Genomic DNA, 26,008 nt, shown 5'->3' on the forward strand with positions numbered 1-26,008 from the left:
ACAATTTATGGTGCCGATATTTCATTTAGAAATAAAGGTGCATTTTTTCAATTTGCATCCATCACTATTTATAAGCTTATAATTTTAAATAATATAATAACATATTCTCTTGACATGCATATTTAAAAAGTTTAGACCCTTGGATAACTATTTATGTTGTTTTTTTTTTTTTTTTTATTGTATTTTTTTTTTTATAAAAAAAAGTGTATGTGGGTAATTTATGGTGTGGGAGGGAAACTGCTAATTTTAAATGTAAAATATTTTTTTTTCTTATTAAAAATGTATGTTGGTGCAGTTTACTATTTGGCCACAAGATGGTCACAGTGAAAAAAGTCCTGGATGCGAACAATCTCGCATCCAGGAACTAAAATGCTTGGGAGAAGTTTCCTGGGGGCAGAAATACCGCGCTCTCTGGAGAGAAAGCGTCGGTATTTCTGCGGGGAAGTTAGATCGGTGAATGGGAATTATATTCCCATTCACTGATCGGGGGGCTAGCGGCAGGCAGCGGGAGCACGCGCGGGGGTGCACCTGATCGCGCGCACCAGCCGGCGGCAGCAGCAGTGCCTATATGGACGAGGAAGCTCGTCCAGATAGGCCGAACTGGTTATTCTAAATCCATTTCAACAGGACGATTAAGAAAGAAATGGAAAAAATTCATTATTTCTCAGTTTTAGGCCATTATAGTTTGAAATGAATACATGCTACCGTAATTAAAACCCATGTATTTTATTTTCCCATTTGTCCCGTTTATTACACCGCTTAAATTATGTCCCTATCACAATTTATGGCGCCGATATTTTATTTGGAAATAGAGGTGCATTTGTTCAATTTGCATCCATCACTATTTACAAGCTTATAATGAAAAAATTATAGTAATATACTCTCTTGACATGCATATTCAAAAAGTTCAGACCCTTAGGTAACTATTTATTTTGTTGTTGTTGTTTTTAATTGTCATTTTTTTATTTTTTAATTGTATTTGGGTAATTTTTGGTGTGGGAGGTAAAGTTATTTTTAAATGTAAGATTATGTGTTTATTTAATAAAAAATGCATGTGGGTGTAGTTTTACTATTTGGCCACAAGATGGCCACAGTCAAAAAGTCCTGGAAGAGAACGCTCTCGCTTCCAGAAAGCATTAGGAGGACGGGAAACTTTTTTTGGTGCAGGAGTACAGCTGTCTCTGATAAGAGGCCGTCGGTTTTTCTGCCGGGGACTTAGATCAGTGAATGGGAACGTTGTTACCCATTAATTGATCTCGGAGCTAACGGAAGGCGGCCAAATACTTTTGTTTTTGTTTTAATACTCTAATTCCCTATAAACTAAACAAGCCTCGCCCACAGGTTTTCAGAGAGCCTTGGCACTGTAGCAAGGACTCATGGGAGCTCAGTCTGGGCAGGAGGAGGGGGAGGTGTTACTAGCCAGAGATTTCAGAGGCAGAGGAGGAGGGGGATTAGGTTTTTTTTGCGCAAGATGCAGATAAGCCTGCTTGTGTGTAATGTTTACAAACAACATGGCTGCTGTCATTGTATCACAGGAAGAAATAATCATATTCTATTAAAGCTGTGTGCAGCTACATTTGCTGTGTAAACTATCTAAACTTTAGATAAGACATATAGACAAGTTACTTGTTATAGTTAGTCATCTCGGATCCGCTTTAAAGAATGGATGCACCAAACATGTGATCTCCTATCACCACAGATGGACTTTATGAGAAACTATTCATGTATTATGCTGTTCTATGGTGTTAACTAAAAACTACGTTTTATCACGTTGTTGTCCTAAAAAACTCCTATTTATTATCTGAACTAACTTGTCTGCAACTTACATGTAATTGAAAAACAGAAAGAGGCGCATAGATGGTTTTGCTAATGTAATTAAATTGTATTAAGATGTATTCACCATATTTGTTGAACTATAAAGCTGGCCACTAACGGTCCAATTTCTAGCGAAAAATCGTTCGAGCGATCAGAAATTCTGATCGGATTGGTTGTAAATAATCTCCATTGGTGGACACAATCGATTATGAACGAGTGAAAAAAATGTCGCCCGAATGAATTTTCGTCGAACGAAAATTTGGATTTTCTTGGTGGTTGTGATAGATAGGAAGCAATGATTGGTTAGTTGATGGTGTAGTGAACGATTTTTCGTCCGATCAGAATTTCTGATCGCTCAAACGATTTTTCGCTAGAAATTGGACCGTTAGTGGCCAGCTTTAGACTCACTTTTTCTCCCCCAAAAGTGTGTGTGTGCGTGTGTGTGTGTGTGTGTGTGTGTGGGGGGGGGGGGGGGGTAAGGAAGTCACTGCATCTTATCGTCCAAATGCAGGGAGTTCCTGACTTATGAATGCCTGCCAATACCAACCTCCAACCCCCCCCCCCCCCCCCCCCCCCCACACACACACACACACACAATGTAGGGGGACTCCCTGCACTGTGCCCATGCAGAAGAGCATACGGGGACAAACAGAGGACACGGAGACACAAAGGGGCATAGAGGAGGACACAGGAGAACACAAGGGAGACAGAGGAGGACACAGAAGAACACAAGGGAGACACAGAGGGGCATAGAGGGGGACACAAGGGGGACAGAGGACGACACAGGGAGACACAAGAGGTACAAGGGGGATGCGGTACAAAGGGGGCATAATCCACAAGATGCCCCTTCACCATGGATGCAGCAGGTTTAGTATATATTTCCTTCCTGGTTTTTGTCCTCCTCTTATGGTCAGGAGCGTCTTATAGTCCGAAAAATACGGTATATACTGTATATATTTATAAATATTTATATTCATAACAGTTCAGTGACGCAGAATAGAATGGAAATCAAGTCACTTTCCTATGAAGTCATATCCTGAGTTTGTACCAGTTATGTGTCTTGCTTTGTCCCTAATTAACAAGTAGCTGTTTCTGCCTGTTGTTGACATTTTGCTGTTCGCCGCACAGGTTTATTATTACTTTCTGTACCTGTGAAGAGTTTGCATGCAGCGATACTTTATGAATGTGTCATGGTGCTTTATTTTAACTTTGCTGTTTTGTTGCATTATGTAGGTGTTATACAAGGTGTTTAACTCTTTTGTTGAGATGGGACCGCACAACGTCCAGGCTACAGACTACATGAAAGGAGTGGGTGAGTAACTCAAGAACTCATTCACAAACTTATTACAGGCACACCGGAGATACAATGACTGTGATATGGGAGCAGCACGTACAGAAGCCAAAAGAACACATTTATTACTGTAGCCACAGCAGTCCATAACATCTTCTAGATGTTGGGAATTTTATTAGCAGTGTTCGGTATTGCTTTATCACTCCCTTAGAGAAAACGAGGTGGGGTTCTGACAATGCTATCCGCATACAGAGGCTGGGTCTGCCTATACAGCCCAGCCTCTGTTGCTATCCAGATCCCCCCCCTGCACTCTGCTATCCCCCATAAATCACAGCCGCACTGTGCGGGCTGTGTTTACCGCTGTAGTGTCAGACTCGGCGATCCCCCCGCCTCCTGCATAGCTCCGGTCCCCGCCCGCGTCCCTTCCCTCCAATCAGCGGGGAGGGAAAGGATGCAGGCGGGGACCGGAGCTATGCAGTAGGCGGGGGGAGCGCCGAGAATGACAGTACATAGGTAAACACAGCCCGCTGCGACACACTGCGTGTCGACAGCGCGGCTGTGATTTATGGGGGATAGCAGAGTGCAGGGGGGATCTGGATAGCAACAGAGGCTGGGTAGTATAGGCAGACCCATCCTCTGTGAGCGGATAGCATTGTCAGAACCCCACCTCGGGTACTCTTTAAGGGGACCTGAACTCAAGCACAGCACACAATGAAAAGTCTTTATTCTGCATATAGTTGCTAGAGAGATTCTCTCCTCTGTGTTCTGTGTTTGTTTAGCTAGATCAAAGAGTCTAATTAGTTATTATCAGAAACTGTGAATAGAATCAGAATCATTTATTTTGCCAAGTACAAACGGGTTGTACCCGGGATTGTTTTGGCTCATACAGGTTCTGGAAGGATTGGGGGGGGGGGGGGGGGGGTAATAATGTCTGAAAGCCAAGAGCCAAGGTTGCCATACTACTACGGCGCCAGTTGCACTTGGCAATCATCAGTCATCCCTAAGGAGACATGGGGGGAGGGGGACATAGGGAGGCGAAGGTTCAGCAGTGATGACCCAGTTCTTCATGAGAGAAACCTGCGGTGATGAATGATGCTGCTGAGGATCCTGATTGCTGACATCTGGTATCTGGCAGTGCTGCAGTATCTGGCAGTGCTGGCCAAGGTGTTCCAGTTCAGAAGGTGCAGTAGTGTTCATTTCTGTCTCCTAAGTAGCATTCGGCAAAGCTGGTCAAGATAATCTGGTTGTCACAGAAGCATTCGGCTGTGGCGCCCCTCACTTCCGGTTTAGCGGCTGGCATCATGAAGGGGCTGAACCAGAGGTGTCCCTGCCGTGGTGGAGCAGCAGCAGCCGGTGGATGGATGGATGGAGCCGGCATCCAGCGAGGCCAAAGGTTTCCCGATCAGCCTCTGTGTCTTCCTACCTCACTGGAGCCCCGATCTCCTGGGCAGCAGGGGTGCACTTCACAAGGCCTGTACATGTACAGACTACGGGGCCAAGCAGTGACAAGGCAGAAAAAACTCCAGGTCCCGGACTCCCCACGACCCACACCAGTGTTCCAGGCTGCACCAGACCACACTGCACACCTTCAGGGGGAAAACAAGGGGAATTGCTAGGGAACAGGGAAAAAAAACAAAAAAAGGCCAGAATTCTGTTTCCACTACACGCAGATTCTGGATGCAGAAAAACTGACTCCAATAAAAGCCTATTGCCTGTTTCCACTAAACGCGATTTTTCTGATGCAGATTTCCTATAGGCATTCAATGGAGTCAGTTTTCTGCATCCAGAATCTGCGTGTAGTGGAAACAGGCCCTAAGGCACCATCTGAATAGACTGCAGGAGAGCTCTGCCTAGGCCCATACAGTAACCCTTGCAGTGCTTCCTGCAAAAGTGAAACAAAGTTAAAGAGGAACTCCAGCCTAAACAAACATACTGTCATTAACCTCCTTAGCGGTAACCCCGTGTGTGACACGGGGTAAGCCGCCGGAGGGTGCCGCTCAGGCCCTGCTGGGCCGATTTAAATAATTATTTTTTTTTTGCTGGACGCAGCTAGCACTTTGCTTGCTGCGCCAGCACCCCGATCGCCGCCGCCGTGCGCCCGATCGCCGCTATTCGTTGTGGCGCGCGGCCCCCCCCCCTAGACCCCGTGCGCTGCCTGGCCAATCAGTGCCAGGCAGCGCCGAGGGGTGGATCTGGAGTCCCAATGACGTCGGTGACGTCATCCCGCCCCGTCGCCATGGCGACGGGGGAAGCCCTCCAGGAAATCCCGTTCTTTGAACGGGATTTCCTGATCGGAGATCGCCGAAGGCGATCGAAGCAGGCGGGGGGATGCCGCTGAGCAGCGGCTATCATGTAGCGAGCCCTGGGCTCGCTACATGATTTAAAAAAAAACAAAAATTAAAAAAAACTGCTGCGCTGCCCCCTGGCGGAATGTTTCGTACCGCCAAGGGGGTTAAGTTACATTAGTTATGTTAAATAAAATAGATAGGTAATATAATCTCTTACCCACACTGTTTTAAAAGAACAGGCAAATGTTCGATTTCTTGATGGCAGCCATCTTTTTGGTTGAAAGGAGGTGACGGGGAGCATGAGACACAGTTCCAACTGTCCTGTGTCCTGATCACCCCTCCCAGTTGCTAGGCAATATGAACAACAACATAGGAAATCCCATCATGCTGTGCACAGCATCAGGGAAAAAAAGCCCTGGCTTTTTTTCTTTGATGGGTGGAGCTTAGTTAAAAGTGCAGCTAAAGATTTAGTAAGAAAAACAAAGTTCTGATGCTGTGAAACTGTTAAAGAAACAACAAGCCTTTTCAGTTCTGCTGAGTAGATTTTTAGTCCGGAGGTTCACTTTAAAAGTTATTTGACGGTTACTTGAAGCCTTCTTGGCCAAGCATCTAGCATGTTCACAGGGGCCCCATGATGTCGTAACAGACCACTAAAGGACGAACAAGCAGCGTTTTGGTAACTAGTGCTGTCCAATCAATTAATAATTGATAAGAATGATGGGAATTGAGAATGAGTAGGAAGCTTCATGCAATCACTTCATCTACAGATCTAGGTCGGCAGTAGGGATGGCCCTGATTAGGAGAACTCACAGAGAAGCATGTGATCAGTTTGATTCAGCTCATAGATTTGTAAGGTCCTGATTTGCTGTGATGACTTCCTGGTTTGACACATGATCAGCACCAGCAAATCAGAACCTTACAAATCTATCAGCTGATCAAACTGATCACATGCTTCTCCATGAGTTCTCATAAGCAGAGCCATCCCTAGTCAGCAGACATCCAAAATGGCTACCTACTGTGTCATCTCAGTTCCCGTGTCCTTGGTTCATACAATTACTGCATCTCCATGGTTCTTGTACTTCATCGGGGCAGTGGCATAGAAATAGAGGGTGCAGAGGTTGCGACCGCATCTGGGCCCTTGGGTCCCTAGGGGTCCTCCCTCAACCGCAGTATTAGCTCTCTATTGGTCCTGTGCTGGTAATGATCACTTCTATAAATGCTTTAAATAGTGGTGATCATTAACAAACTGTTCCCCATCCCCTTCGACACTGTGTTGTCCTTGCAGGTTTTGGTGAACAGCATCAATTGTTATGTACAGAGTGCTTGGGGGCCCAATGTAAAACTTGCACCGGGGCCCATAGCTCTTTAGCTATGCCACTGATCAGGGGGTAGTAAGACAAAACGGACCCAAGTACATGGTACTCCTGTTTGGATGCACGCTGACCTAGATTTGTTTAGTAATGGGTCCTAGAGGTGCTGCATACAGTCCCCTTGCAGTATTCTCTTGTACAGTACATAGCAGAGAGTGTACATGCAGTACACAGACTCCATGCAGCAGCCTCTTGTACAGTACATAGCAGAGAGTGCACATGCAGCACACAGTCTCCCTGCAGCAGCCTCTTGTACAGTACATAGCAGGGAGTGCACATGCAGCACACAGTCTCCCTGCAGCAGCCTCTTGTACAGTACATAGCAGAGAGTGCACATGCAGTACACAGACTCCATGCAGCAGCCTCTTGTACAGTACATAGCAGAGAGTGCACATGCAGCACACAGTCTCCCTGCAGCAGCCTCTTGTACAGTACATAGCAGAGAGTGCACATGCAGCACACAGACTCCCTGCAGCAGCCTCTTGTACAGTACATAGCAGAGAGTGCACATGCAGTACACAGACTCCATGCAGCAGCCTCTTGTACAGTACATAGCAGAGAGTGTACATGCAGCACACAGTCTCCCTGCAGCAGCCTCTTGTACAGTACATAGCAGAGAGTGTACATGCAGTACACAGACTCCATGCAGCAGCCTCTTGTACAGTACATAGCAGAGAGTGTACATGCAGCACACAGTCTCCCTGCAGCAGCCTCTTGTACAGTACATAGCAGAGAGTGCACATGCAGCACACAGTCTCCCTGCAGCAGCCTCTTGTACAGTACATAGCAGAGAGTGCACATGCAGTACACAGACTCCCTGCAGCAGCCTCTTGTACTGTACATAGCAGAGCGTGCACATGCAGCACACAGACTCCCTGCAGCAGCCTCTTGTACAGTACATAGCAGAGAATGCACATGCAGCACACAGACTCCCTGCAGCAGCCTCTTGTACAGTACATAGCAGAGAGTGTACATGCAGTACACAGACTCCCTGCAGCAGCCTCTTGTACAGTACATAGCAGAGAGTGCACATGCAGCACACAGACTCCCTGCAGCAGCCTCTTGTACAGTACATAGCAGAGAGTGCACATGCGGTACACAGACTCCCTGCAGCAGTGTCTTGTACAGTACATAGCAGAGAGTGCACATGCGGTACACAGACTCCCTGCAGCAGCCTCTTGTACAGTACATAGCAGAGAGTGCACATGCGGCACACAGTCTCCCTGCAGCAGCCTCTTGTACAGTACATGGCAGAGAGTGCACATGCAGCACACAGACTCCCTGCAGCAGCCTCTTGTACAGTACATAGCAGAGAGTGCACATGCAGCACACAGACTCCCTGCAGCAGCCTCTTGTACAGTACATAGCAGAGAGTGCACATGCGGTACACAGACTCCCTGCAGCAGCCTCTTGTACAGTACATAGCAGAGAGTGCACATGCGGCACACAGTCTCCCTGCAGCAGCCTCTTGTACAGTACATGGCAGAGAGTGCACATGCAGCACACAGACTCCCTGCAGCAGCCTCTTGTACAGTACATAGCAGAGAGTGCACATGCAGCACACAGACTCCCTGCAGCAGCCTCTTGTACAGTACATAGCAGAGAGTGCACATGCAGCACACAGTCTCCCTGCAGCAGCCTCTTGTACAGTACATAGCAGAGAGGACACATGCAGCACACAGACTCCCTGCAGCAGCCTCTTGTACAGTACATAGCAGAGAGTGCACATGCAGCACACAGACTCCCTGCAGCAGCCTCTTGTACAGTACATAGCAGAGAGTGCACATGCAGCACACAGACTCCCTGCAGCAGCCTCTTGTACAGTACATAGCAGAGAGTGCACATGCAGCACACAGACTCCCTGCAGCAGCCTCTTGTACAGTACATAGCAGAGAGTGCACATGCAGCACACAGTCCCTGCAGCAGCCCTTTTGTACAGTACATAGCAGAGAGTGTACATGCAGCACACAGACTCCCTGCAGCAGCCTCTTGTACAGTACATAGCAGAGAGTGCACATGCAGCACACAGTCTCCCTGCAGCAGCCTCTTGTACTGTACATAGCAGAGAGTGCACATGCAGTACACAGTCTCCCTGCAGCAGCCTCTTGTACTGTACATAGCAGAGAGTGCACATGCAGCACACAGTCTCCCTGCAGGAGCCTCTTGTACAGTACATAGCAGAGAGTGCACATGCAGCACACAGTCCCTGCAGCAGCCCTTTTGTACAGTACATAGCAGAGAGTGTACATGCAGCACACAGACTCCCTGCAGCAGCCTCTTGTACAGTACATAGCAGAGAGTGCACATGCAGTACACAGTCTCCCTGCAGCAGCCTCTTGTACTGTACATAGCAGAGAGTGCACATGCAGCACACAGTCTCCCTGCAGCAGCCTCTTGTACAGTACATAGCAGAGAGTGCACATGCAGCACACAGTCTCCCTGCAGGAGCCTCTTGTACAGTACATAGCAGAGAGTGCACATGCAGCACACAGTCTCCCTGCAGCAGCCTCTTGTACAGTACATAGCAGAGAGTGCACATGCAGCACACAGTCACCCTGCAGCAGCCTCTTGTACAGTACTTAGCAGAGAGTGCAGATGCAGCACACAGTCTCCCTGCAGCAGCCTCTTGTATGGTACATAGCAGAGAGTGCACATGCAGCACACAGTCTCCCTGCAGCAACCTCTTGTACATACATAGCAGAGAGTGCACATGCAGCACACAGTCTCCCTGCAGCAGTCTCTTGTACAGTATATAGCAGAGAGTGCACATGTAGCACACGGTCTCCCTGCAGCAGCCTCTTGTACAGTACATAGCAGAGAGTGCACATGTAGCACACGGTCTCCCTGCAGCAGCCTCTTGTACAGTACATAGCAGAGAGTGCACATGCAGTACACAGTCTCCCTGCAGCAGTCTCTTGTACAGTACATAGCAGAGAGTGCACATGCAGCACACAGTCTCCCTGCAGCAGCCTCTTGTACAGTATATAGCAGAGAGTGCACATGCAGCACACAGTCTCCCTGCAGCACCCTCTTGTACAGTACATAGCAGAGAGTGCACATGTAGCACACAGTCTCCCTGCAGCAGCCTCTTGTACAGTACATAGCAGAGAGTGCACATGCAGTACACGGTCTCCCTGCAGCAGTCTCTTGTACAGTACATAGCAGAGAGTGCACATGCAGTACACGGTCTCCCTGCAGCAGCCTCTTGTACAGTACATAGCAGAGAGTGCACATGCAGTACACATACTCCCTGCAGCAGCCTCTTGTACAGTACATAGCAGAGAGTGCACATGCAGCACACAGTCTCCCTGCAGCAGCCTCTTGTACAGTACATAGCAAGGAGTGCACATGCAGTACATGGTTTCCCTGCAGCAGTCTCTTGTACAGTATATAGCAGAGAGTGCACATGCAGCATACAGACTCCCTGCAGCAGCCTCTTGTACAGTACATAGCAGAGAATGCACATGCAGCACACAGACTCCCTGCAGCAGCCTCTTGTACAGTACATAGCAGAGAGTGCACATGCAGCACACAGTCTCCCTGCAGCAGCCTCTTGTACAGTACATAGCAGAGAGGGCACATGCAGCACACAGTCTCCCTGCAGCAGCCTCTTGTACAGTACATAGCAGAGAGTGCACATGCAGTACACAGTCTCCCTGCAGCAGCCTCTTGTACAGTACATAGCAGAGAGTGCACATGCAGCACACAGTCACCCTGCAGCAGCCTCTTGTACAGTACATAGCAGAGAGTGCACATGCAGCACACAGTCTCCCTGCAGCAGCCTCTTGTACAGTACATAGCAGAGAGTGTACATGCAGCACACAGTCTCCCTGCAGCAGTCTCTTGTACAGTACATAGCAGAGAGTGCACATGCAGCACACAGTCTCCCTGCAGCAGCCTCTTGTACTGTACATAGCAGAGAGTGCACATGCAGTACACAGTCTCCCTGGAGCAGCCTCTTGTACTGTACATAGCAGAGAGTGCACATGCAGCACACAGTCTCCCTGCAGCAGCCTCTTGTACAGTACATAGCAGAGAGTGCACATGCAGCACACAGTCTCCCTGCAGGAGCCTCTTGTACAGTACATAGCAGAGAGTGCACATGCAGCACACAGTCTCCCTGCAGCAGCCTCTTGTACAGTACATAGCAGAGAGTGCACATGCAGCACACAGTCACCCTGCAGCAGCCTCTTGTACAGTACTTAGCAGAGAGTGCAGATGCAGCACACAGTCTCCCTGCAGCAGCCTCTTGTATGGTACATAGCAGAGAGTGCACATGCAGCACACAGTCTCCCTGCAGCAACCTCTTGTACATACATAGCAGAGAGTGCACATGCAGCACACAGTCTCCCTGCAGAAGTCTCTTGTACAGTATATAGCAGAGAGTGCACATGTAGCACACGGTCTCCCTGCAGCAGCCTCTTGTACAGTACATAGCAGAGAGTGCACATGCAGTACACAGTCTCCCTGCAGCAGCCTCTTGTACAGTACATAGCAGAGAGTGCACATGCAGCACACAGTCTCCCTGCAGCAGCCTCTTGTACAGTATATAGCAGAGAGTGCACATGCAGCACACTGTATCCCTGCAGCAGCCTCTTGTACAGTACATAGCAGAGAGTGTACATGCAGCACACAGACTCCCTGCAGCAGCCTCTTGTACAGTACATAGCAGAGAGTGCACATGCAGCTCACAGTCTCCCTGCAGCAGCCTCTTGTACAGTACATAGCAGAGAGTGCACATGCAGCACACAGTCTCCCTGCAGCAGCCTCTTGTACAGTACATAGCAGAGAATGCACATGCAGCACACAGTCTCCCTGCAGCAGCCTCTTGTACAGTACATAGCAGAGAGTGCACATGCAGCACACAGTCTCCCTGCAGCAACCTCTTGTACAGTACATAGCAGAGAGTGCACATGCAGCACACAGTCTCCCTGCAGCAGCCTCTTGTATAGTACATAGCAGAGAATGCACATGCAGCACACAGACTCCCTGCAGCAGCCTCTTGTACAGTATATAGCAGAGAGTGCACATGTAGCACACGGTCTCCCTGCAGCAGCCTCTTGTACAGTACATAGCAGAGAGTGCACATGCAGCACACAGTCTCCCTGCAGCAGCCTCTTGTACAGTACATAGCAGAGAGTGCACATGCAGCACACAGTCTCCCTGCAGGAGCCTCTTGTACAGTACATAGCAGAGAGTGCACATGCAGCACACGGTCTCCCTGCAGCAGCCTCTTGTACAGTACATAGCAGAGAGTGCACATGCAGCACACAGTCTCCCTGCAGCAGTCTCTTGTACAGTACATAGCAGAGAGTGCACATGCAGCACACAGTCTCCCTGCAGCAGCCTCTTGTACAGTACATAGCAGAGAGTGTACATGCAGCACACAGTCTCCCTGCAGCAGCCTCTTGTACTGTACATAGCAGAGAGTGCACATGCAGCACACAGTCTCCCTGCAGCAGCCTCTTGTACAGTACATAGCAGAGAGTGCACATGCAGCACACAGTCTCCCTGCAGCAGCCTCTTGTACAGTACATAGCAGAGAGTGCACATGCAGTACACAGACTCCATGCAGCAGCCTCTTGTACAGTACATAGCAGAGAGTGCACATGCAGCACACAGTCTCCCTGCAGCAGTCTCTTGTACAGTACACAGCAGAGAGTGCACATGCAGCACACAGTCTCCCTGCAGCAGCCTCTTGTACAGTACATAGCAGAGAGGGCACATGCAGTACACAGACTCCCTGCAGCAGTCTCTTGTACAGTACATAGCAGAGAGTGCACATGCAGCACACAGTCTCCCTGCAGCAGCCTCTTGTACAGTACATAGCAGAGAGTGCACATGCAGCACACATACTGCCTGCAGCAGCCTCTTGTACAGTACATAGCAGAGAGTGCACATGCAGCACACAGTCTCCCTGCAGCAGCCTCCTGTACAGTACATAGCAGAGAGTGCACATGCAGTACACAGACTCCCTGCAGCAGCCTCTTGTACAGTACATAGCAGAGAGTGCACATGCAGCACACAGTCACCCTGCAGCAGCCTCTTGTACAGTACATAGCAGAGAGTGCACATGCAGCACACAGTCTCCCTGCAGCAGCCTCTTGTACAGTACACAGCAGAGAGTGCACATGCAGTACACAGTCTCCCTGCAGCAGCCTCTTGTACAGTACATAGCAGAGAGTGCACATGCAGCTCACAGTCTCCCTGCAGCAGCCTCTTGTACAGTACATAGCAGAGAGTGCACATGCAGCACACAGTCTCCCTGCAGCAGCCTCTTGTACAGTACATAGCAGAGAATGCACATGCAGCACACAGTCTCCCTGCAGCAGCCTCTTGTACAGTACATAGCAGAGAGTGCACATGCAGCACACAGTCTCCCTGCAGCAACCTCTTGTACAGTACATAGCAGAGAGTGCACATGCAGCACACAGTCTCCCTGCAGCAGCCTCTTGTATAGTACATAGCAGAGAATGCACATGCAGCACACAGACTCCCTGCAGCAGCCTCTTGTACAGTATATAGCAGAGAGTGCACATGTAGCACACGGTCTCCCTGCAGCAGCCTCTTGTACAGTACATAGCAGAGAGTGCACATGCAGCACACAGTCTCCCCTGCAGCAGCCTCTTGTACAGTACATAGCAGAGAGTGCACATGCAGCACACAGTCTCCCTGCAGGAGCCTCTTGTACAGTACATAGCAGAGAGTGCACATGCAGCACACGGTCTCCCTGCAGCAGCCTCTTGTACAGTACATAGCAGAGAGTGCACATGCAGCACACAGTCTCCCTGCAGCAGTCTCTTGTACAGTACATAGCAGAGAGTGCACATGCAGCACACGGTCTCCCTGCAGCAGCCTCTTGTACAGTACATAGCAGAGAGTGCACATGCAGCACACAGTCTCCCTGCAGCAGCCTCTTGTACAGTACATAGCAGAGAGTGCACATGCAGCACACAGTCTCCCTGCAGCAGTCTCTTGTACAGTACACAGCAGAGAGTGCACATGCAGCACACAGTCTCCCTGCAGCAGCCTCTTGTACAGTACATAGCAGAGAGGGCACATGCAGTACACAGACTCCCTGCAGCAGTCTCTTGTACAGTACATAGCAGAGAGTGCACATGCAGCACACAGTCTCCCTGCAGCAGCCTCTTGTACAGTACATAGCAGAGAGTGCACATGCAGCACACATACTGCCTGCAGCAGCCTCTTGTACAGTACATAGCAGAGAGTGCACATGCAGCACACAGTCTCCCTGCAGCAGCCTCCTGTACAGTACATAGCAGAGAGTGCACATGCAGTACACAGACTCCCTGCAGCAGCCTCTTGTATAGTACATAGCAGAGAATGCACATGCAGCACACAGTCTCCCTGCAGCAGCCTCTTGTACAGTACATAGCAGAGAGTGCACATGCAGCACACAGTCTCCCTGCAGCAGCCTCTTGTACAGTACACAGCAGAGAGTGCACATGCAGTGCACATGCAGTACACAGTCTCCCTGCAGCAGCCTCTTGTACAGTACATAGCGGAGAGTGCACATGCAGCACAGTCTCCCTGCAGCAGCCTCTTGTACAGTACATAGCAGAGAGTGCACATGCAGCACACAGTCTCCCTGCAGCAGCCTCTTGTACAGTACATAGCAGAGAGTGCACATGCAGCACACAGTCTCCCTGCAGCAGCCTCTTGTACAGTACATAGCAGAGAGTGCACATGCAGCACACAGTCTCCCTGCAGCAGCCTCTTGTACAGTACATAGCAGAGAGTGCACATGCAGCACACAGTCTCCCTGCAGCAGCCTCTTGTACAGTACACAGCAGAGAGTGCACATGCAGCACACAGTCTCCCTGCAGCAGCCTCTTGTACAGTACACAGCAGAGAGTGCACATGCAGCACACAGTCTCCCTGCAGCAGCCTCTTGTACAGTACATAGCAGAGAGTGCACATGCAGCACACAGTCTCCCTGCAGCAGCCTCTTGTACAGTACATAGCAGAGAGTGCACATGCAGCACACAGTCTCCCTGCAGCAGCCTCTTGTACAGTACATAGCAGAGAGTGCACATGCAGCACACAGTCTCCCTGCAGCAGTCTCTTGTACAGTACATAGCAGAGAGTGCACATGCAGCACACAGTCTCCCTGCAGCAGCCTCTTGTACAGTACATAGCAGAGAGTGCACATGCAGCACACATACTGCCTGCAGCAGCCTCTTGTACAGTACATAGCAGAGAGTGCACATGCAGTACACAGTCTCCCTGCAGCAGCCTCTTGTACAGTACATAGCAGGGAGTGTACATGCAGTACACGGTCTCCCTGCAGCAGCCTCTTGTACAGTACATAGCAGAGAGTGCACATGCAGCACACAGTCTCCCTGCAGCAGCCTCTTGTACAGTACATAGCAGAGAGTGTACATGCAGCACACAGACTCCATGCAGCAGCCTCTTGTACTGTACATAGCAGGGAGTGCACATGCAGTACACGGTCTCCCTGCAGCAGCCTCTTGTACAGTACATAGCAGAGAGTACACATGCAGCACTCTGTCTCCCTGCAGCAGCCTCTTGTACAGTACATAGCAGAGAGTGCACATGCAGCACACAGACTCCCTGCAGCAGTCTCTTGTACAGTACATAGCAGAGAGTGTACATGCAGCACACAGTCTCCCTGCAGCAGCCTCTTGTACAGTACATAGCAGAGAGTGCACATGCAGCACACAGTCTTCCTGCAGCAGCCTCTTGTACAGTACACAGCAGAGAGTGCACATGCAGCACACAGTCTCCCTGCAGCAGTCTCTTGTACAGTACACAGCAGAGAGTGCACATGCAGCACACAGTCTCCCTGCAGCAGCCTCTTGTACAGTACATAGCAGAGAATGCACATGCAGCACACAGTCTCCCTGCAGCAGCCTCTTGTACTGTACATAGCAGAGAGTGTACATGCAGTACACAGTCTCCCTGCAGCAGCCTCTTGTACTGTACATAGCAGAGAGTGCACATGCAGCACACAGTCTCCCTGCAGCAGCCTCTTGTACAGTACATAGCAGAGAGTGCACATGCAGCACACGGTCTCCCTGCAGCAGCCTCTTGTACAGTACATAGTAGAGAGTGCACATGCAGTACACTGTCTCCCTGCAGCACCCTCTTGTACAGTACAGAGCAGAGAGTGCACATGCAGCATACAGTCTCCCTGCAGCAGCCTCTTGTACAGTACAGAGCAGAGAGTGCACCTGCAGTACACAGACTCCCTGCAGCAACCTCTTGTACAGTACATAGCAGAGAGGGCACATGCAGCACACAGTCTCCCTGCAGCAGCCTCTTGTACTGTACATAGCAGAGAATGCACATGCAGCACACAGACTCCCTGCAGCAGCCTCTTGTACAGTACATAGCAGAGAGTGCACATGCAGCACACAGTCTCCCTGCAGCAGCCTCTTGTACAGTACAGAGCAGAGAGTGCACATGCAGCACACAGTCTCCCTGCAGCAGCCTCTTGTACAGTACATAGCAGAGAGTGCACATGCAGCACACAGTCTCCCTGCAGCAGCCTCTTGTACAGTACAGAGCAGAGAGTGCACATGCAGCACACAGTCTCCCTGCAGCAGCCTCTTGTACTGTACATAGCAGAGAATGCACATGCAGCACACAGACTCCCTGCAGCAGCCTCTTGTACAGTACATAGCAGAGAGTGCACATGCAGCACACAGTCTCCCTGCAGCAGCCTCTTGTACAGTACATAGCAAGGAGTGCACATGCAGTACATGGTTTCCCTGCAGCAGTCTCTTGTACAGTATATAGCAGAGAGTGCACATGCAGCATACAGACTCCCTGCAGCAGCCTCTTGTACAGTACATAGCAGAGAATGCACATGCAGCACACAGACTCCCTGCAGCAGCCTCTTGTACAGTACATAGCAGAGAGTGCACATGCAGCACACAGTCTCCCTGCAGCAGCCTCTTGTACAGTACATAGCAGAGAATGCACATGCAGCACACAGACTCCCTGCAGCAGCCTCTTGTACAGTACATAGCAGAGAGTGCACATGCAGCACACAGTCTCCCTGCAGCAGCCTCTTGTACAGTACATAGCAGAGAGGGCACATGCAGCACACAGTCTCCCTGCAGCAGCCTCTTGTACAGTACATAGCAGAGAGTGCACATGCAGTACACAGTCTCCCTGCAGCAGCCTCTTGTACAGTACATAGCAGAGAGTGCACATGCAGCACACAGTCTCCCTGCAGCAGTCTCTTGTACAGTACATAGCAGAGAGTGCACATGCAGCACACAGACTCCCTGCAGCAGCCTCTTGTACAGTACATAGCAGAGAGTGCACATGCAGCACACAGTCTCCCTGCAGCAGCCTCTTGTACAGTACAGAGCAGAGAGTGCACATGCAGCACACAGTCTCCCTGCAGCAGCCTCTTGTACAGTACATAGCAGAGAGTGCACATGCAGCACACAGTCTCCCTGCAGCAGCCTCTTGTACAGTACAGAGCAGAGAGTGCACATGCAGCACACAGTCTCCCTGCAGCAGCCTCTTGTACTGTACATAGCAGAGAGTGCACATGCAGCACACAGACTCCCTGCAGCAGCCTCTTGTACAGTACATAGCAGAGAGTACACATGCAGCACACTGTCTCCCTGCAGCAGCCTCTTGTACAGTACATAGCAGAGAGTGCACATGCAGCACACAGTCTCCCTGCAGCAGCCTCTTGTACAGTACATAGCAGAGAGTGCACATGCAGCACACAGTCTCCCTGCAGCAGCCTCTTGTACAGTACATAGCAGAGAGTGCACATGCAGCACACAGTCTCCCTGCAGCAGCCTCTTGTACAGTACAGAGCAGAGAGTGCACATGCAGCACACAGTCTCCCTGCAGCAGCCTCTTGTACAGTACATAGCAGAGAGTGCACATGCAGCACACAGTCTCCCTGCAGCAGCCTCTTGTACTGTACATAGCAGAGAATGCACATGCAGCACACAGACTCCCTGCAGCAGCCTCTTGTACAGTACATAGCAGAGAGTGTACATGCAGTACACAGACTCCCTGCAGCAGTCTCTTGTACAGTACATAGCAGAGAGTGCACATGCAGCACACAGTCTCCCTGCAGCAGCCTCTTGTACAGTACATAGCAGGGAGTGCACATGCAGCACACAGACTCCCTGCAGCAGCCTCTTGTACAGTACATAGCAGATTGGCTGCTCTTCTCTCCGGCAAATATGTGATTAAATAGAACTGCCAAGTGCCATTCAGGCCTCCGTGTTGGCAGACTCAGGCTGGGCGCAATTAAAGCTGCGCTGCTAACATAAAGTTCATATCAACAGATATAGGCGGCTTCCTCTCTAAGTTAACTGCTCACGTTTTTCCTACTTATTAAACTTAACTTAAACTTTATAACGCCACTAATATGTCTACATAGAGAAGTAAGGCCTGGAACCCACTGAAATCCGCAAAACGCAACCGCTAGCGTTTTGCCTGAGCGGTTTGCAAGCGGATTCATGCGAGTTTTCGGTCGCGTTTTGCAACAGTGTATTTTTTTCCTCAGCGGGTGCGTAGCGTTTTGCGTTTCGCGTTTTTATCCTGATTGGTCCTGTGAATTATTTTTAATTTTGTTACAGTGTGCTGATCCGCAAAACGCTAGCAAAACCGCTCAGTTTAGGTTTTGCTGAGCGTTTCTGCTAGCGTTTCAATACTTTACATTGAAGCGCTAACGCTCCCAAAATGCTGCAGGTCCTGCGTTTGCGTTTCTGGGAAACGCAAACGCTCCTGTGGAAGTTGCCCCATCCATTAACATCAGCTGAGCGTTTTGGCAAAATGCTAGCGTATCGCAGCGCTGCCAAAATGCTCAAAAAAACGCTCTTGTGGGTTCCAGCCCTAACAGAACGTAACTAGAAGGGAGCAGCCCCGGAGCCCAGAGCTAAAAGGAGGCCCCCAACTACTACTTTACCACCTAAGATAAAGGGGTCTATCCTTTAGGCCAGGGCCCGTATGCAATTACCTTTTTCTCCTTAGTTTTTTCTTAGGTGATATTTTTCAAACCTGTCAATAAAATGCCTTTCAAGCCAACAGAAAGTAAGAAAATACTCAAAATAATATTGATAGTACTTTTTCACCTACTTTTTGGTACTTTTTAGTTGAAAAGTCCTGAAAATTTATTTAAAATGAAAGATGAAAAATTATCTTCTAGGAGAAAAAGTGAATTGCATATGAGGCCCTGGTGTGTTTTTGTGGCTACACTTGTCATGGGTGGGAAGATTATGCATGGGCCGACAGGCTGCCAGGGTCACTAGGGGATGGGAAGGGAAAGGGTGTGAACATTGGGGACCCCATCAAAGTTTTGCAAGGGGGCCCCATGATTTGTAGTTACCCCACTGGCAGATTTCTCCCAGAAAATAAAGTTCTCTGAGCAACGAGCATGATGTCAGCGCCATAAAACAGCGTGAGGTCAGCCACAAGGATCCACGTGAAGGGCGGGTCCTAAAACCAAGGCACCGTCCCAGAACATAGCTGAGCAGACTCACTGGCACCGTGCGTCATCAAGCTGGAGTCCGGCTCTTCTCTGACCTCCCTTTAATACTGTGGTTGCAAAACAGTCTCACAGTCTACGGTTATGACAAAGTTATGACTAGCTGACTGCATATTTTGAATCTCTACAACATCCTACGCCGTAGCGTAGCTTAGGAGCTCTGGGCCCCAGTGCAAGTTTTACATTGAGCCCCCTCAGGTGCCCTATACATAACAATTAACATGGGGCACCAAAACCTGCCAAAGACAGCTGCAGTGTCAGAGAGGTGTAAGCAGGGGAGGGGGACAGCTGCAGTGTCAGAGAGGTGTAAGCAGGGGAGGGAGACAGCTGCAGTGTCAGAGACGTGTAAGCAGGGGAGGGAGACAGCTGCAGTGTCAGAGAGGTGTAAGCAGGGGAGGGAGACAGCTGCAGTGTCAGAGAGGTGTAAGCAGGGGAGGGGACAGCTGCAGTGTCAGAGGTGTAAGTAGGGGAGGGAGACAGCTGCAGTGTCAGAGAGGTGTAAGCAGGGGAGGGGAGAGCTGCAGTGTCAGAGAGGTGTAAGCAGGGGAGAGGACAGCTGCAGTGTCAGAGAGGTGTGTGCAGGGGAGGGGACAGCTGCAGTGTCAGAGAGGTGTGTGCAGGGGAGGGGACAGCTGCAGTGTCAGAGAGGTGTGTGCAGGGGAGGGGGCAGCTGCAGTGTCAGAGAGGTGTAAACAGGGGAGGGAGACAGCTGCAGTGTCAGAGAGGTGTAAGCAGGGGAGGGGACAGCTGCAGTGTCAGAGGTGTAAGTAGGGGAGGGAGACAGCTGCAGTGTCAGAGAGGTGTAAGCAGGGGAGGGAGACAGCTGCTGTGTCAGAGAGGTGTGTGCAGGGGAGGGGACAGCTGCAGTGTCAGAGAGGTGTAAGCTGGGGAGGGGACAGCTGCAGGTTCGGAGAGGTGTAAGCTGGGGAGGGTGACAGCGGCAGTGTCAGAGAGGTGTAAGCAGGGGAAGGGACAGCTGCAGTGTCTGAGAAGTGTAGGCTGGAGAGGGGACAGCTGTAGTGTCAGAGAGGTGTAGGCTGGAGAGGGGACAGTTGTAGTGTCAGAGAGGTGTAAGGAGAGGAGGGGACAACTGCAGTGTCAGAGAGGTGTAAGCTGGGGAGGGGACAGCTGCAGGTTCAGAGAGGTGTAAGCTGGGGAGGGGGACAGCTGCAGTGTCAGAGAGGTGTAGGCTGGAGAGGGGACAGCTGTAGTGTCAGAGAGGTGTAAGCAGGGGAGGGGACAGCTGCAGTGTCAGAGAGGTGTAAGCAGGGGAGGGGGCAGCTGCAGTGTCAGAGAAGTGGAGGCTGGAGAGGGGACAGCTGTAGTGTCAGAGAGGTGCAAGCAGGGGAGGGACAGCTGTAGTGTCAGAGAGGTGTAAGCAGCGGAGGGGACAACTTCAGTGTCAGAGAGGTGTAAGTAGAGGAGGGGACAGCTGCAGTGTCAGAGAGGTGTAAGCAGGGGAGGGAGACAGCTGCAGTGTCAGAGAGGTGTAAGCAGGGGAGGGGAGAGCTGCAGTGTCAGAGAGGTGTAAGTAGAGGAGGAGACAGCTGTAGTGTCAGAGAGGTGTAAGCAGGGGAGGGAGACAGCTGCAGTGTCAGAGAGGTGTAAGCAGGGGAGGGGAGAGCTGCAGTGTCAGAGAGGTGTAAGTAGAGGAGGGGACAGCTGCAGTGTCAGAGAGGTATAAACAGGGGAGGGAGACAGCTGCAATGTCAGAGAGGTGTAAGCAGGGGAGGGGAGAGCAGCAGTGTCAGAGAGGTGTAAGCAGGAGAGGGGAGAGCTGCAGTGTCAGAGAGGTGTAAGTAGAGGAGGGGACAGCTGCAGTGTCAGAGAGGTGTAAGTAGGGGAGGAAGACAGCTGCAGTGTCAGAGAGGTGTAAGCAGGGGAGGGGAGAGCAGCAGTGTCAGAGAGGTGTAAGTAGAGGAGGGGACAGCTGCAGTGTCAGAGAGGTATAAGCAGGGGAGGGAGACAGCTGCAATGTCAGAGAGGTGTAAGCAGGGGAGGGGACAGCTGCAGTGTCAGAGAGGTGTATGCAGGGGAGGGAGACAGCTGCAGTGTCAGAGAGGTGTAAGCAGGGGAGGGGAGAGCTGCAGTGTCAGAGAGGTGTAAGCAGGGGAAGGGACAGTTGCAGTGTCAGAGAGGTGTAAGCAGGGGAGGGGGCAGCTGCAGTGTCAGAGAGGTGTAAGAAGGGGAGGGGACAGCTGCAGTGTCAGAGAGGTGTAAGCAGGGGAAGGGACAGCTGCAGTGTCAGAGAGATGTAGGCTGGAGAGGGGACAGCTGTAGTGTCAGAGAGGTGTAGGCTGGAGAAGGGACAGCTGTAGTGTCAGAGAGGTGTAAGGAGAGGAGGGGAGAGCTGCAGTGTCAGAGAGGTGTAAGCTGGGGAGGGGACAGCTGCAGGTTCAGAGAGGTGTAAGCTGGGGAGGGGGACAGCTGCAGTGTCAGAGAGGTGGAGCCTGGAGAGGGGACAGCTGTAGTGTCAGAGAGGTGTAAGGAGAGGAGGGAACAGCTGCAGTGTCAGAGAGGTGTAAGCTGGGGAGGGGACAGCTGCAGGTTCAGAGAGGTGTAAGCTGGGGAGGGGGACAGCTGCAGTGTCAGAGAGGTGTAGGCTGGAGAGAGGACAGCTGCAGTGTCAGAGAGGTGTAAGTAGAGGAGGGGACAGCTGCAATGTTCGAGAGGTATAAGCAAGGGAGGGGACAGCTGCAGTAACAGAGGGGTGTAAGCTGGAAGAGGGGCCAGCTGCAGTGTCAGAGAGGTGTAAGCAGGGGAGGGGACAGCTGCAGTGTCAGAGAGGTGTAAGCAGGGGAGGGAGGCAGCTGCAGTGTCAGAGAGGTGTAAGCAGGGGAGGGGAAATAGTCTATTGATGGTTACAGTACAACATATCAAAGCACATATAGAGGAGATCATTACCTGCTTAGCACCAATAAAGAGCTAATAAAGCTGTTGTAGGAGGGCCCCTCTGGTTCAGGGGCCCTGGTGCGGTCACTACCTCTGCATCCCGCATTGTTACGCCAATGATCCTACTGAAGATCACACCCTTAAAGAGGAGCTGTATTGAAAATAATATAATGAATCGACTATTTTGTACAATATTCATTTATAGATTACACAGGTCTGCCACTAAAAAGCTGTTTGATTATTTTTATCAAATTTTCATGTATTTTGGTGTGTTGAAAACAAATAAAATATTGAACAAACTCCTAGATGTCATGATTTGCCACAAAATGTAAAATTGTCTTCAAATGTATCAAATTTTTAAAATTTTTGGATCCTCAAAAAGAAGGGTGGATTGTATTTAAATAAATTGTCACAGGAGGAGGGGGAGGTAAAGCCTGTAAACTCCGACCAAGAATTGAACGTTATCCCAATCAGTAGCTGATACCCCCTTTTACATGAGAAATCTATTCCTTTTCCCAAACAGACCATTAGGGTGTGCTGTATGACTGATATTGTGGTGAAACCCTTCCCAGAAGAAGCTCTGAGTACCGTGGTACTTCAGACAGTTTCCTGTCTGTGAAACTTGTTGCATTGTGGGAAATAGCTGTTTACAGCTCTTTCCAACTGCCAAAAAGCAAGCAGCAGCTACATCACCTGCCAACAGTAAAAATGTCACAATGTGATAAATGGCAGATTGTAAATCAGGGAGAGGAAAGATTTTACAATGGGCAAACACTGACTAAATCATTTATACATACTTATGGTAAAAATTAAGCACTCTTTTTATTACATTATTTTCATTGGAGTTCCTCTTTAAGTGGCTAAAAGCAAATTCTCAGAGCAGGACTCTCACTCCTTGACTATGAATTCTGTACTTTTGAGGTGCTTATTATTGTGTTGTTTTTCTCTCTCTTGCAGGATCCTTCTTTGTGGTAAGCCTCGGAGGTACAGCTGTGGGTTTGGTGTTCGCTTTCCTGCTGGCGCTGATCACCAGGTTCACCAAGCGAGTTCGCATCATAGAGCCGCTCCTCATCTTCCTGATCGTATACCTCGCCCACCTCACCGCTGAGATGGTCTCGCTCTCCTCCATACTGGCGTGAGTAATTACTCTCTCATGTGTACTGTATGGAGTCCCAGCTTCAGAGATTACACCCAGGAGTCTGATTTTTCATTGCAGATATATAGAGGTTTAATATATAAAGAAAAAGCGCTCAACAACCAACATTATGCAAGGACCCCACACACAAATAGTCCACAAAGCTTGATGGGTGTAATTAGAAGGTTCTCAACAGGTAGTCCGTCCCATAAGATCTTTATATATAGTACATATTAATAATGATATGCTCTCATTAGAACAGTAGGCCAACCATCAAAGATCAGCTTTTACGTTTTTTAGACAGTTTCAGCACTCCTCAACCGGATCTGAGTCCTCCACTGGTTCAGTGCTCCATAACCATACGTATATATATATCCCATAAAAGAGAGACACGGCAATAGTGTGATACCGTTTTGAACTATATTATCAAGTATCACCCGTGCTCCCACTGAATACACACAACACCTTCAGTGCCTCCACCAGCTAAGCACTCAAGCCTCTCACCAGATGGCCAACCCCTCACAGACCAGCAACTTTAGCTTGTTATATGAATCTTTTCTTATCCACAGAATGATCTAGGACTCAAGCAGGTTCGACATAGCATAATTCCATTTATTAACATAGTAAAAAAAAGGCAATTGCACTTACAAACATCCAATTAAAATGCGCATGTAAAACAATCCTCGAGGTGAATTCAGCGTCTGACCGGCTCCTACAGCGCCGCCCGACTAGTTTCGTCACTCAGACTCATCAGGAGCTATATAGAGGAGAGTTATGAAAAACTGAGGTATTATCCAAGCAACCAAACTGATTTTCAGTGACATTCTGCCAGTTCTAATCAGCTGTGGAAGTTTATAGTGACTTCCGTGTTCAGAAGTGTCCTCAAAGTAAACCAGAGCTGACCATATAGCAAAAAGTGATACTTACCTAGGGCTTCCTCCAGGCCCATAAGCATGTGTGAGTCCCTCGCTGTACTCCTGCGGTCTGCCGTTCAGCTGCAATCACCCCCGGTAACTGGCTCAGTCGCGTAAGTCGGTGCCTTCTGGGCATGTGCGGGAGGTCCAGACTGGACCCGAATGGGCCACTTACCGGGCTAATTATGGCTGAACGGCAGACCACGGGAGGGCAGGGAGGGACTCGGGTGTGCTTATGGGGTTGGAGGAAGCCCCGGGTAAGTATCGATTTTTGCTATGTAGTCAGCTCTGTTACACTTGAAACTAGAGAAATATGTTCAATAACATAAAGTCCATTGATTGAAAATCAAACGTGAGCAGGGAGAATTAACCTTTCGGCCATCGCTAGCGGATCGCTGGGGTTCCTCTACACAGATCAGATTATCCACAGAGATGGTCATTATCGCCCACCTAGAGGGTGTATATGGGCTCTGTTATTCCCCATGAAGAGGTGGACTATCAGAGCTGTCGTCTGTATCCAACAGCTACATAGGAAAAAATAAATTGTTAGTGCATTTTGTTGAGAACAAATGTACACTTTTTTTATTCTAATCAGGGAGTCAAACGCATAACCTCATGCTTCACAGGCAGAGGCAGTACCTCTGGACCAACTTAGCTCTCAGCTGACTAACAAACATACAGTTATGCATACACATGTATTTTAGATTTTTGTGATAGTGGGCCTTTAAAACAAACCTGAAGTAAGTAAACTGACTTCAGGTTTGCTACTGACCAAAGTAGAGGGATGGCTCTGGATACTATAGAGCTTCCCTCTCCTCCGTATGTCCCGTTGTACTTGCGCCATCCTGTTAGGTCTTTGGGATCTCCTCAGGAAGCCTTCAAAAGTACTGTACTCGCATCCCTTAGTGGTTTTAGAGAAAAGGGCAGCCGCACTACGCATATGGGAGCCCGGCTTTGTGTGTGCGCTGTACGGATGCATTCCTCTTTGGAACAGATCGGTGGTGTAAGTAGTTCCGGAAGCTGCTCAAGGTGTACTCAATTCAGGTGTCCTTTAAAGGGAACCCAAGGCAAACTTTGGTTAAAAAAAGGTATTGTAACTGAAGAAGAGGAAAGCCTCTGGATTCTGTAGAGGTTTTTCATGTTTGCCTTGCTACTGCCACTGCTCGTTGGGACCCTCCAGAAGATTAATGCTGCGTTCCTCTGCAGGCACAAGCTTAGCTGTGCTGCACCCACGCGAGCACGGCCGTGCCTCTGCAGTAGCACAGAGCCGCGCAGTATGGCCGTGCCTCTGCAGTAGCACAGAGCTGCGCAGTATGGCCATGCCTCTGCAGTAGCACAGAGCCACGCATTATGGTCATGCCTCTGCAGTAGCACAGAGCTGCGCAGTATGGCCGTGCCTCTGCAGTAGCACAGAGCTGCACAGTATGGCCGTGCCTCTGCAGTAGCACAGAGCCGCGCAGTATGGCCGTGCCTCTGCAGTAGCACAGAGCTGCGCAGTATGGCCATGCCTCTGCAGTAGCACAGAGCCGCGCAGTATGGCCGTGCCTCTGCAGTAGCACAGAGCTGCGCAGTATTGTCATGCCTCTGCAGTAGCACAGAGCTGCGCAGTATGGCCGTGCCTCTGCAGTAGCACAGAGCTGCGCAGTATGGCCATGCCTCTGCAGTAGCACAGAGCTGCGCAGTATGGTCATGCCTCTGCAGTAGCACAGAGCTGCGCAGTATGGCCGTGCCTCTGCAGTAGCACAGAGCTGCGCAGTATGGCCGTACCTCTGCAGTAGCACAGAGCCGCGCA

At 49.9% G+C, this 26,008-nt stretch overlaps 1 protein-coding gene across 2 annotated transcripts in view; it reads left to right on the plus strand.

The window, feature by feature from the left end:
* Positions 1-26,008, plus strand: part of SLC9A5 (solute carrier family 9 member A5) — a 241,337-nt gene that overhangs the window by 104,516 nt on the left and 110,813 nt on the right. For both annotated transcript variants that reach the window (XM_068260279.1, XM_068260280.1), the window contains exons 4-5: positions 3,049-3,127; positions 23,125-23,302. In XM_068260279.1, the coding sequence (XP_068116380.1) occupies positions 3,049-3,127; positions 23,125-23,302 (257 nt within the window). The remainder of the gene's footprint in view (positions 1-3,048; positions 3,128-23,124; positions 23,303-26,008) is intronic.

The sequence above is a fragment of the Hyperolius riggenbachi genome, chromosome 11, assembly GCF_040937935.1.
Source record: "Hyperolius riggenbachi isolate aHypRig1 chromosome 11, aHypRig1.pri, whole genome shotgun sequence".
NCBI lineage: Eukaryota > Metazoa > Chordata > Amphibia > Anura > Hyperoliidae > Hyperolius > Hyperolius riggenbachi.